At 35.4% G+C, this 11,775-nt stretch overlaps 1 protein-coding gene across 1 annotated transcript; it reads left to right on the forward strand.

Moving 5' to 3' along the window:
* Positions 1 to 3,252: 3,252 nt before the first annotated feature.
* On the forward strand, positions 3,253 to 6,056 carry LOC113062323 (uncharacterized). Its single transcript, XM_026232090.1, has 10 exons — positions 3,253 to 3,304; positions 3,456 to 3,513; positions 3,632 to 3,664; positions 3,826 to 4,105; positions 4,215 to 4,351; positions 4,451 to 4,483; positions 4,633 to 4,912; positions 5,022 to 5,158; positions 5,270 to 5,302; positions 5,564 to 6,056. The coding sequence occupies exons 2-10, from the start codon at positions 3,462 to 3,464 to the stop codon at positions 5,566 to 5,568; spliced, it is 990 nt and encodes a 329-aa protein (XP_026087875.1). The 5' UTR covers positions 3,253 to 3,304; positions 3,456 to 3,461; the 3' UTR covers positions 5,569 to 6,056.
* Positions 6,057 to 11,775: the final 5,719 nt, after the last annotated feature.

Here is an 11,775-nt window from a genome sequence, read left to right on the forward strand (position 1 = left end):
AGTATAAAAATAAATTTTACTAATAAATTAAATACTTTTAAGTTTATTTCAAGTAACAGTAGCAAACTTTGAGTACATAGGCTAACTAGTTTACCTCTATGTTTGTAGTTTGTACTGTAATTATTCTAAAAGTGAGCTTATAGGTACACTGATTTTTTAATTAAAGTTTACTAATTAAAGACTTTGTATTCTTTGAAGTATTGTCTCAGTAAAGTACTAGTTTAGTAGTTTTATACTGTAAGTTTATTCATAAATTTTATGAACTTCTGGGTCACAGTTCTGGATGGATCTCTAGTTGATTGCCATCCTGGTGTCCCACCTCAATCTCCCATCTTATAAAAGTAGGAGACAGAATTCCGAAATTTAAGTGTACGTGTAAGGGTAACTCTTGAAAGATCCCCATACAAACTCTTCAACATCTCTATTGTATTTTCAGCAGAGGTGTAAAAAGTACTCAAACATTTTACTCAAGTGAAAGTACAAGTACTCAATGAAAATTTTACTCAATTAAAACAAGTATCTGGTCAAAATCATACTTGAGTAAAAATAAAGTACAACTTTAAATTGTACTCAAGTATTAAAAAAGTAGAAGTACTTTTTTTTCTGACAGACATACAGAAGAATGGTTAAAGGGAGAGAATAAAAAAAAATGCAATGTCACAGGTCAAGGTCAAGCGTGTATATTTAGTTAAATTAAAATGAAATGAACACCAAAAAAAATTAAAAATTATAATAAAAATAAATACAGGGAAAGGGATTAAAAGGAAACTCCGCCATTTTCACCCTCATTTATCAGATGAACACAAACTAAGAGTTTTAGAAAAGAAAAAAAAATCTTTATGCAAGTGTATGGGACATCCAAAAATGACACTTCAAAAACTATACACAAAGTGAATATGACAGTAACTCATGCAACCCCTGTTGATGAATCACATTCACATCATCGTCTTCTTAAGTGAAACGATAGGCATATGTAAGAAAAATACAAACATTTTTAAAGGCCACTTTATTTGTGTTGTCTATTCAATTTCACTGTCTAAAAGGAAAATTAATCTTTTAAATGTTTATTTGGGGCATTTAGAGTTTTTTTTTTTAGCATGTAATGTTTATTTAAACACTATTTTATATAGATTTGTAACATTTAATAAAAATAAAAAGTCCCACAAAAATATTAATTGTATTTAAATTATCATCACTGATTTCATTTGCATTCAATTTTGTGCATTCAGTTAATATATTACATAGCTAATGGCTCTATCTATTTTTTTGGGGCAGGAAAACGTAACTTTGCTACCTCAATATGCTTCCTTAGATTTGATGGTGAAGTTTGGAAGCCAGACATTTACCTGATGAAAGCCATAACTGAAGTAGAAATGTGCGTGTTTGATGCATGAAAACATTGATCATTAGTTCTCACGTCAGGTGCACGTTTGAGCTTCAGTTTACCATATTTAATGTGCATAAGATAAAATAAAAATATAAAGTACACTTCAGGATGAAATAAAATTGTAAGGAGTAAAGAGTACTGCTTTTTCTTCAGAAATGCAATCAAGTAAAAGTACAAGTAGTCAGTTTAAATTGTAGTTGAGTAAAGTACAAATCCCCCAAAATAATACTTAGGTACAGTAATCAAGTAAAATTACTCAAGTATTTTTCACCCCTGATTTCCGTCTTCGCACTGGACATGCTGGGTTTTGGATGCAGCAGTCGACCAACCTTCGGCAGGGATGCAAAGGATGCAGAGGAGCAGTTTGTACAAGCCCTGGAGGACGGGAGAAAAGCAGAAAGGTTGGAACATATAATTCTTCTGGGCCATGATATTGGAGCATATGTATCTACCGCCTATGCCCTGAAATATCTTCACAGGTCTGTGGGTGTACGTGTGTGTGTTTGGAATTATAATAACATTTTAACAATACTGAATCATTCAAGGATGTTTTTAATGTCTGCTAATGATTTTTTTTTTGTAAATAATTTTGTAATAACAGATTGAAGCACTTGGTGTTGGAGCCATGGGTTTTTGCAGCAAGACCAAATGTCAAGGAGCATTGAGTTCCCATCTGGATTAAAGTATTTGGGGCAGGAATGAATCCATTTAACCCTCTTGGTCTGCTTAGGCTGGCAGTCCCGCTGGATGTGCAGTGTTATTATCATTAACTGAAACTATTACAGATCATTTCGGGGAAATAAAATAAAGCTTAAATAAAGTAAAACATAAATATTAAATGAAAAACTAAAACTTTGCTGTGTCAACTAACTGAAAAAAGTAAGTAAAAGTAACTACTAAAACTGATATTTAAAAAAGCTAATTAGAATCATTAAAAATTAGAACTAGTACAAATGAAAAAGCACATAACAAGATTATGAATTGTTTTACAACTAAAATTAAATGAAAACATTAAATAAACATAATACTTTATTTAATAGAGAAATGTACAAAAAATTGCATGGTGGAGAGAGGAATCCTAGTTATGTTTAAATCTTTAACATCCTTTAACACCCTTAATCTTGATGTTTTTACCCAGTGCACATGTAAGGTCATGCTTGCCTAAACTTGTCAGTGTTGAAGTTGACTCTTCTGCCAAAGAAATCACAACATTCAAATTTACACGCAAACCCTTTATGACACAAAAACTGAAGCACCCAGCTCGGAAGGATCTTTGTGTAAATGCAAACTGGTTGGATTTGAGGATGTTGCTGTGTATTGTATATATAAATATATATTGGTTACTTGACAATTTTATGGTGAACTAAATTCAATATCTTCCTGCAGCTCCAGGGTAGAGCTTCATCATTATGTGCTGTAGCTCAGATAGATAAAGAAAATTACTGTTTTACTGTTACTGCATTTGCTATCCAATTTAGTTATGCTTTATATAGTGTAAATTTAGAGTGCACTTAGTGGAAAAATAGATTGCCTGTATCCATTATTGTACAAAATAATGTTCCAACAAATATTTTCTTTAATGCATGGGAAATACAAGTTTAATAACTACAAACCAGCATTTAGTCCCTAACCTCTGTACCTTGTTACTTGCAACCAGATTACCTATCTTTTTAAATTGAATTGTAATGTTTGTTTAATTTATGGTTTTCCTTAAATCTTGCAGCTATATTCATAAAACAGACTACAAACATAGGTGACATTCATTTTTTTGAAACAGAAGTGGGTGTAATTTACTTATTTAGAACAGACGTGAGTCTTTTGAAATAGTTTATCTGATTTCGCAACACAACATCAGCCCACATAAATACCAATGCACTTATCCTTGTTGATCTGGTTCACACATCTGAGGGCAGACAGGTAAGGATCATGATGTAACTCTTTTCTCACCATCAGCGGAACACACAAAAAATGTATCACTTGCATGTTAAGCTGTTTAGTGTCAAAGCAAAAATTTGATAAGATAAAAAACTGTAGGCGTAAACAATCAATGTGTTCTATTATATCATAGTTGAGGATGGGTGACCAAAAATGGGTGATTTTGTTGCTCACACTTTTTTCTGGGACAGGTAAGTTAAGACTAATAGAAATGTGAAATAAAATTAGTTAGTGTAAATTAGTATGTTTCTGTACAAAAAAAAAGTTTATGTGCTTATTAATTTGTGCATAACTATTTTTTTAAAACAGTGAAGGTGTCATCCGAGTGCTTTTGTCTTTCGAGTGAGTGTTCTTCATTGCTTGAAATTTGCTGTCAGTAGCACAGAAATATTGTTTGATGCTTTTGACAGAATTAAAACATTTGAAAACCTATAAACCATTATTCCGATTACACGATTTATAATGATTATGTTGAAGCACAAGATGTACTTTATGTTGAACAGAGAATCTCGCTGTTGGAGCTGCAGCGGTCCAGTCTTCCACATACAATTATTTAGGAGCTGCTCAAAATGCTGTCGACGGGAATAGTGAGTCAAATTACATGCTCGGGTCCTGCACGCACACTGCAGGGGACAATCCCTGGTGGAGAGTTGACTTGAAGAAAGAGTACAAGATAACCAGGGTTAGTATCACTAATCGAGGGGACTGTTGTGCAGAGAGGATAACTGGTGCTCAGATCCGTATCGGCAACAGCCTGGAAAATAATGGCAACAACAATCAGCTGTAAGTGTTGTCTTGCAATCTCACTCTCTTGCACAAATATTTAATTTGCTACATGCCTTTTTGATTGCTATGTTGCTATGCATTTCTCTTTCTCTGTGTGTATTAACAGGGCTGCAATTGTTGATTTCATCCAGTCTGGAAAAACAAAAATCTTTGATTTTAAGCCTGTTAAGGGGAGATTTGTCAACATTTTTCTGCCTGGGGAGGGAAAATACCTCACTTTGTGTGAAGTTCATGTATTTGCAGGTAAGGGAACGACTCTGAGATAAAATCTGTTCATGTACTTTTGTGTACAAAATTGTATATGTTAGTATTAATCTGTGCATAACTATTTTTTTTAAACAGTAAAGGAGACATCAGATTGCTCTTGTGTTTCAAGTGAGTGTTCTTCATTGCACTTAAATAGTGTTTGATGCTGTTTGAAACATTTGAAAACCTATAATCCATTATTTACATCACATGACTTATAATGTTCCATTATGGGAATATATCTTATCACAAGATGTTCTTTATTTTACATTTTACAGAGAATCTCGCTGCAGGAGCTGCAGCTGTCCAGTCTTCCACATACAATTATTTAGGAGCTGCTCAAAATGCTGTCGACGGGAATAGTGAGTCAAATTACATGCTCGGGTCCTGCACGCACACTGCAGGAAACAATCCCTGGTGGAGAGTTGACTTGAAGGAAGTGCACATGATAAACAGGGTTAGTATCACTAATCGAGGGGACTGTTGTGCAGAGAGGATAAATGGTGCTCAGATCCGTATCGGCAACAGCCTGGAAAATAATGGCAACAACAATCAGCTGTAAGTGTTGTCTTGCACTCTCACTCTCTTGCACAAATATTTAATTTGCTACATGCCTTTTTGATTGCTATGTTGCTCTGAATTTCTCTTTCTCTGTGTTTATTAACAGGGCTGCAATTGTTGATTTCATCCAGTCTGGAAAAACAAAAACCTTTGATTTTAAGCCTGTTAAGGGGAGATTTGTCAACATTTTTCTGCCTGGGGAAGGAAAATACCTCACTTTATGTGAAGTTAACGTATTTGCAGGTAAGGGAACGACTCTGAGATAAAAATTTGTTCATGTACTTTGTTTTTATTTATTTACAAAAAAATAGTTGACGTTTATTCATTTATGCATAACTATTTTTTTTTAAACAGCAAAGGAGATGCCAGAGTGCTCTTGTCTTTCAAGTGAGTGTTCTTTATTGCTTGAAATTTCCTGTCAGTTAGGATAGAATTGAAACATTTTAAGACTGTTAAGGGGAGATTTTTCTTCCTGCAATAAATACCTCACTCTGAGTAAGGTAGAGGTGTTTGCAGGTGAGAAAGAGAGAGAGAGAGAGAGAGAGAGAGAGAGAGAGAGAGAGAGAGAGAGAAAGTGGTTTGTTTCTGCATGTGTACTGTATGTGTCAATATTAATGTGCCTTAATGATGTTTTCATTTCATTGGCAGATTAAGTGCAGCAAGATGAAGTTACACTCCAGTCCACTCATTCCTTGAGGAAAAAAGGGACAATAATTTCTATACTTATATTGCACTTATTTCATTCTTCTACTTTTTAAATGCATATATTATCCTTAAGAGCTGATTCAATGCAACTTAAAGTAAAAGTTTTTTTTAATGCCTTGACAAAATGTGCTGTAAGTGAAAATTGTTACATTATGCTGAGTAACTAAACATGTTTTTACATGGGGCCGGTTGAATTAACTGCCTAGACTAGCCTTAATTTTGTCATCTAATTTGCTAAATGCTAGTTGGTCAAACTAGTTCTTAAGACACAGTCCTAATGGCCGTTTATGCAACTGACCAATGGTTATCCAGAACTGGTGATTTTGAATTGTTATCCATTACACTTTTGTTGGGCTACTTGTTGCAGAGTAATATACTAAACACAGCTCTTCCATCTTTGCTTTCTACATGAATAAAGAATGGCTAAAGCATGAAATGTTGTTTTCATGAGTCAAAACGGCCCGTTTGGAAATTTACAATGAAGATGATGTATTTGTAGGAAATGTACTCATGTAGCCGATTTTGAGATTGGGAGTAGAGCTGCAACTAACGATAATCTATTATCGAAGAATCTGATAAAAAGCCTCTTTTTATAATTGGCAAAACACTTTTTCACACACTGCCCAATGCTGCCCCTCAAACAAACGTGCCAACTGAATGCTATGAAAACATACATAGCTCTATGATCTACTATGTGTAAAAGAGTAACAAAGCACTTGTAGCGATAATTAATAAAAAATAATTTATTAATGCTGACTACGCCACCCCTTTGAAGTGAGGGGAACTAAACACTGACACACATTTGTTAATGGTAAAACACTATAAAAAGCAAGAAACAAAATCAATAAAGAATCCATACAATAAAACAAGACAAAATAAACGAATGGCACAAAAAAAAATCTCCACACAATACATAAAGTATAAAAGGGAACAGAAAACCAAAGATGAAGATGAATGGACTCAAACCCAGCTGGAATGAGAGCATGCAAGTTACTCCAACCAAACAATTAAATCAAACTAAACCTACCCAGGAATAATGACAGAAAGTACCATGCTCTGATAGGCTGTCATTCTAAATACAGGAGAGGGGACTTACCCACTCTGCCATACACAGTTTTAACAGACAAATCGACAAAGGACTGTTTAATTCCCCATAAAATGGAATAATAATGATGAAGATAGTAAAGAAAAACACAAACTAAGAGTTAACAGAGTTACTTTCATAAAATAGCCTTGAATTGTACATGTTTAACGTCTAAATTTAACGTCCAATAACAGATATTAGAATAAAATATTCTCATGTTCAGGCAGCTTGGATCAAGCATCTTTACCACAGCAGATCACTCAGTTATTATCACTCAGCTATTTTTAGGAGTAGCCTACATGTTTCTCACCAGAGGCTTTGCTCTGATACCTGCAGTTCACACTGCTCGCATACTGTGGTGTGGTGTGTGTGTGTGCTCTTGTTTTTGTGACATATCAGGACACAACTCTGTATAATGACATGGGAATGACACAGGTATTACAAGGAGAGGGTGACTTATGAGGACATAAACAATGTCCCCATTTTTCAAAACACTTATAAATCACACAGAATGAGTTTTTTTGAGAAAGTAAAAATGCACAAAGTTTCCTGTGAGGGTTAGGTTTAGGTTGAGGGTAAGCTACAGTTTCTACAGTATAAAAACCATTACGCCTATGGGACGTCCCCACTTTTCACAAAAACAAACGTGTGTGTGTGTGTGTGTGTGTGGTGAAGAGCAAGCCTTCAGCTCTCGAGGGAGTTGGATGCGCTCTGCTGCGTTCATTATGGTGCATTCGCAAGACTCTGAGGGGATGTGAGTATTTAACCATTTACCCGAGTTTGTAGCAACATTTGCATGTGTGCGTTCTCCTCTCGCCAGAATAGTGATGCATACAGCAGCTTGTGCTCGTGGTTGATTTCTGTGGTAATCTAGCTAGTGGTGGAGTGTGTTTAGCTCTTGGGGGAGCTGAATGCTGAATGCGCTGAGAACATGGAAAGGATCTGACGGGAAATGTCTCCCTTTCAGTAATTCCCTTTTTGTTTATGCTGCTCTCTGGCTTAAAAAAAAGTTTAAAATAAAACATAAAAAATCATTATCATCCGCATCCACAGATTCCAGCATACTAGTTATGCCAACATCGAGGGGATGCGAGAGAATGGTTATGAGAAGATCCCACCTGTTAAGGAGAAGCTGCCATGCTATCTCTCCATGGGGGAGGCATCTTCTCCTAAAGGGTTAGTTCCTCGAAAAATGAAAATTATGTCATTAATGACTCACCCTTATGTCGTTCCAAACCCGTAAGACCTCCGTTCATCTTCGGAACACAGTTTAAGATATGTCTTCTGATGATACTGCGCATGTGTGATTCAGCGTGAAGCAGACTGACACACAGCACATCTGAACCGAACTGATTCTTTTAAAGTTAATTGTGAACTGGTTCTGTGTTATGAGCCAAGGTAAACCGAAGGCTTGAATCAAGAGCAATCATCGAGCGCAAAAGAACCGGTGAAACATTTTCTTCAACTGGTTTATTGAATCAAACTGTCCAGAAGAACCGGTTCGCCAAAAAGAACCGAACTTCCCATCACTACTGGTGATCCGAAAGCCGATGCAACCGGATCTTGACTAGAGAATGAGTCAATCTTTTGTTCGTTATCTGGTTCATCTTCAGTTCTCTCTTCCAGTGTTAATTTTGACACGAAATTTTAATTTAGTTTTAGTCTTAGTCTTTTGACTATAATTCTTTTTAGTTTTAGTCGAGTTTTAGTCATCTGATTTGTTTTAATTTTAGTCTTATTTTAGTCGACTAAAATTGCTTGGTATTTTAGTCGACTAAAATAAGACTAAAATCAATAACAGATTTACTAGACAATTTTTTACAGCTGGTATAGGAAACAAACTTAACCAAAATATATAAAACACAAATTCAACTTTATTTCAACACAACTGTGTCTTTATTTCGATTCAAAAGCTTTTATGCAGCAACAAACACTGTCATGATAATGTAAACAATAACTAGCTGCCAACTGACCATCAATAAAAGAAAAATAACGTTAGGTCCAGGACCTTAAAGCTTACAGCTGAGCTGAAGAATAAGTGCATACATTTAAAGTAAATATTTAATAAGTTGGCAGCTAGGTGGATAAAAAAAGTAACAAGATTTTATAAGGTATTCATTTGTCTAGCAATATTGTATGTTTTAAATACTACAATATTGCTAGATTTGTATGTATAATGATAGGATGTGAACATTCATGTTTCACATGACTAATATAGAAATATTTGTGATATTGTCAACAAGTAGAACATTATAAAACATACTAAACATTAGTATTAATCAAATGTATTTATCATGATATTACGTATTAGTATTGTGCTCTCATCTAACTTGAAGAAGGGGCTATTTTACAGTACTTTTCAGTTCGTAATATTTAATGCTACAACATCTACGCACTGCACTATTCCAATTTTGCTTAGCTCAATAAACAAAAGAACATTGTTGTGAAATTACATTTGAGAAAATGTCCGGGTGGCTCGTCTGTAAATGTCTTTTCAAATTGGTTGTGTTCTTGCCACGAATGAGCGCTCCGCGTGCTTTACAGTTTGTTTTGTTTTGTTCGTCGTCAAACGTGAAGTGAGCTGTGGACATTTTGTCGCTCTTTTAGACATCACCTCTTCGAATGCCGTCTTCCCGGGAGCTCATTTAAAAACTGAAAACCTTCGCTTCACGTCTCAATAAGTCAGGCTCGGACTGGTTCTCTTCTCTCATGCAGTCTTGCCTGTTATGTTTTGCCGGTTCTTTTGTTCATTCCTCGCATCTCTCCCGTCTGCTGATTTGATTTTCGTCACAGTCTATTTTCGTCTCGTCCTTTATTCGTTGACGATAATGTCAATCAATTTAGTCATAGTTTTAGTCTCCATCAGTGCCTTCTATTTTAGTTTTCGTTTCGTTTTCGTCCGCAAAAATATATTCGTGACGAAAATAATGACGAAAATATTTAGTCATCGAAATTAACACTGCTCTCTTCACAGCAGTTCAGTACTGCGGTCAAGCCAGCCGCACTTCAGAAAAACACCGTCAAGCCAGCCGCGAGTGAAATTTATATGCGCGTGTATTACTATAATTACGGCAATAGCAGGAACAACAGAGAGGGAACGCGCTTTCAGAGCGCTTTTCATCTATACCTTCAGATTTGATCTATGACGACCTTTTTCGCCCATCTGCTCTAATATTCGTGTAACTTATTGTTTTCCTTGACTGCTCTGTATTACTATAATTTTCAGCCTTTCAAAGCATTACAATTATTAGTAGAAAACGAGATATGGGACATTCATTGATTTAGAAGACACTTTTTTATGATGAGAAAGAAGCAATTAAAGGTCAGTTCTTAAAGAAGACATCCCATACTATATCCATACCTCACATAAAACCATTTTACTGGAGACTTTTAGAGATATAGGATAATATTACACTTTACAAGTCTTTAAAGATCCCATTTCTAACAAGTAGAAAAAAAACAATGGTCAGTTCTTATAAGGGACTTCGCATACTATATGCAAACTTAATATCAAACGATTGTACAACAGCATTTTTGAGATATGGGACATTATTACACTTTAAAGGGTTATAAAGATCATATTTCTAATAAATAGAAAAAAACAATGGTCAGTTCTTATCAGGGACGTCCCATACTATATACACAAAAAATCATTTTGCTAAAGCATTTTTGAGATATGGGTCCATATGGCGATTAAGAGGGCTATAAAGACCCCTATAGCGGAGTACAAAACTTTTTATCCACAGGAAGAAGGAGGCGGAAACCGGCCATCAATCAAATAAGGCTTTTAATAACAAAATAAACACAAAACACTGCGACAGCCCTTCACGGACGACTGTCGCTTACAAACAAAAACCAAGTACAAACTAAAATCATGGCCTGGCCTGGCCTGGCCCTCTCTCGTTGTTCACTGTCGTCGCACCCTCTTTTGTATCCTTCCATCTCCACCGTGGGACGCGAGACCGGTGAGTGGAGCAGGCGTCGCTCATTTCCAGTCACTCCACTGGCCTCATTCCGTTCTCATGGCTCGCGGCCCCGCCCCACTCATCACAACCCTATTTCTAATAAGTAGAAAAAAAACAAAGGTCAGTTCATATAAGGGACATCCCAAACTATATGCAAACCTCATATCAAACCATTTTACTGCAGCATTTTTGAGATATGCGTCCATATCGCGATTTAGAGGGCTATAAAGTCAACATTTCTAATAAGTAGAAAAAAACAAAGGTCAGTTCTTATCAGGGACATCACATACTATTTGCACCCTTCATATGAAACCATTTTACTGCAGCATTTTTGAGATATGGGACAATACAATGATTTAGAGGGCGATAAAGACACCATTTCTAATAAGTAGAAAAAAACAATAGTCAGTTCTTATCAGGGACATCCCATACTATATGCACACTTCATATGAAACCATTTTACTGCAGCATTTTTAATATATGGGACAATACAATGATTTAAAGGGCTATAAAGACACCATTTCTAATAAGTAGAAAAAAACAATAGTCTGTTCCTATAAGGGATTTCCCATACTATATGCACACCTCATATCAAAACCTTTTACTGCAGCATTTTTGACATATGGGTCCAAATGGTGATTTCGATGGCTATAAAGACACCATTTATAATAAGTAGAAAAAAACAATGGTCAGTTCTTATAAAGCACATGCCATACTATATGCACACCTCATATCAAAGCATTTTACTGCAGCATGTTTGAGATATGGGTCCATATGGCAATTTAGAGTGCTATAAAGACCCCATTTCTAATAAGTAGAAAAAAATAATAGTCAGTTCTCATCAGTGACGTCCCATACTATGAGCACATCTCATATCAAACCATTTTACTGCAGCTTTTTCCAGAAATGGGAAATTATTACACTTTAACGGGCTGTGAAGATCCCATTTCTAATAAGTAGAAAAAAACAATGGTCAGATCTTATAAAGGACATTCCATACTATATGCACAAATCATATCAAACCATTTTACTGCAGCATTTTTGAGATATGGGTCCATGTGGCAATTTAGAGGGCTATAAAGACAACATTTCTAATAAGTAGAAAA

This window comes from Carassius auratus, chromosome 44 (genome assembly GCF_003368295.1).
Source record: "Carassius auratus strain Wakin chromosome 44, ASM336829v1, whole genome shotgun sequence".
NCBI lineage: Eukaryota > Metazoa > Chordata > Actinopteri > Cypriniformes > Cyprinidae > Carassius > Carassius auratus.

Coding starts and splice junctions, on each gene's coding strand:
- LOC113062323 (XM_026232090.1), top strand. CDS start 3,462: ATGGGTGACCAAAAATGGGTGATTTTGTTGCTCACACTTTTTTCTGGG. Junction 3,665..3,825: donor CGAGTGCTTTTGTCTTTCGA/GTGAGTGTTCTT, acceptor TATGTTGAACAG/AGAATCTCGCTGTTGGAGCT. Junction 4,106..4,214: donor AATGGCAACAACAATCAGCT/GTAAGTGTTGTC, acceptor GTGTATTAACAG/GGCTGCAATTGTTGATTTCA.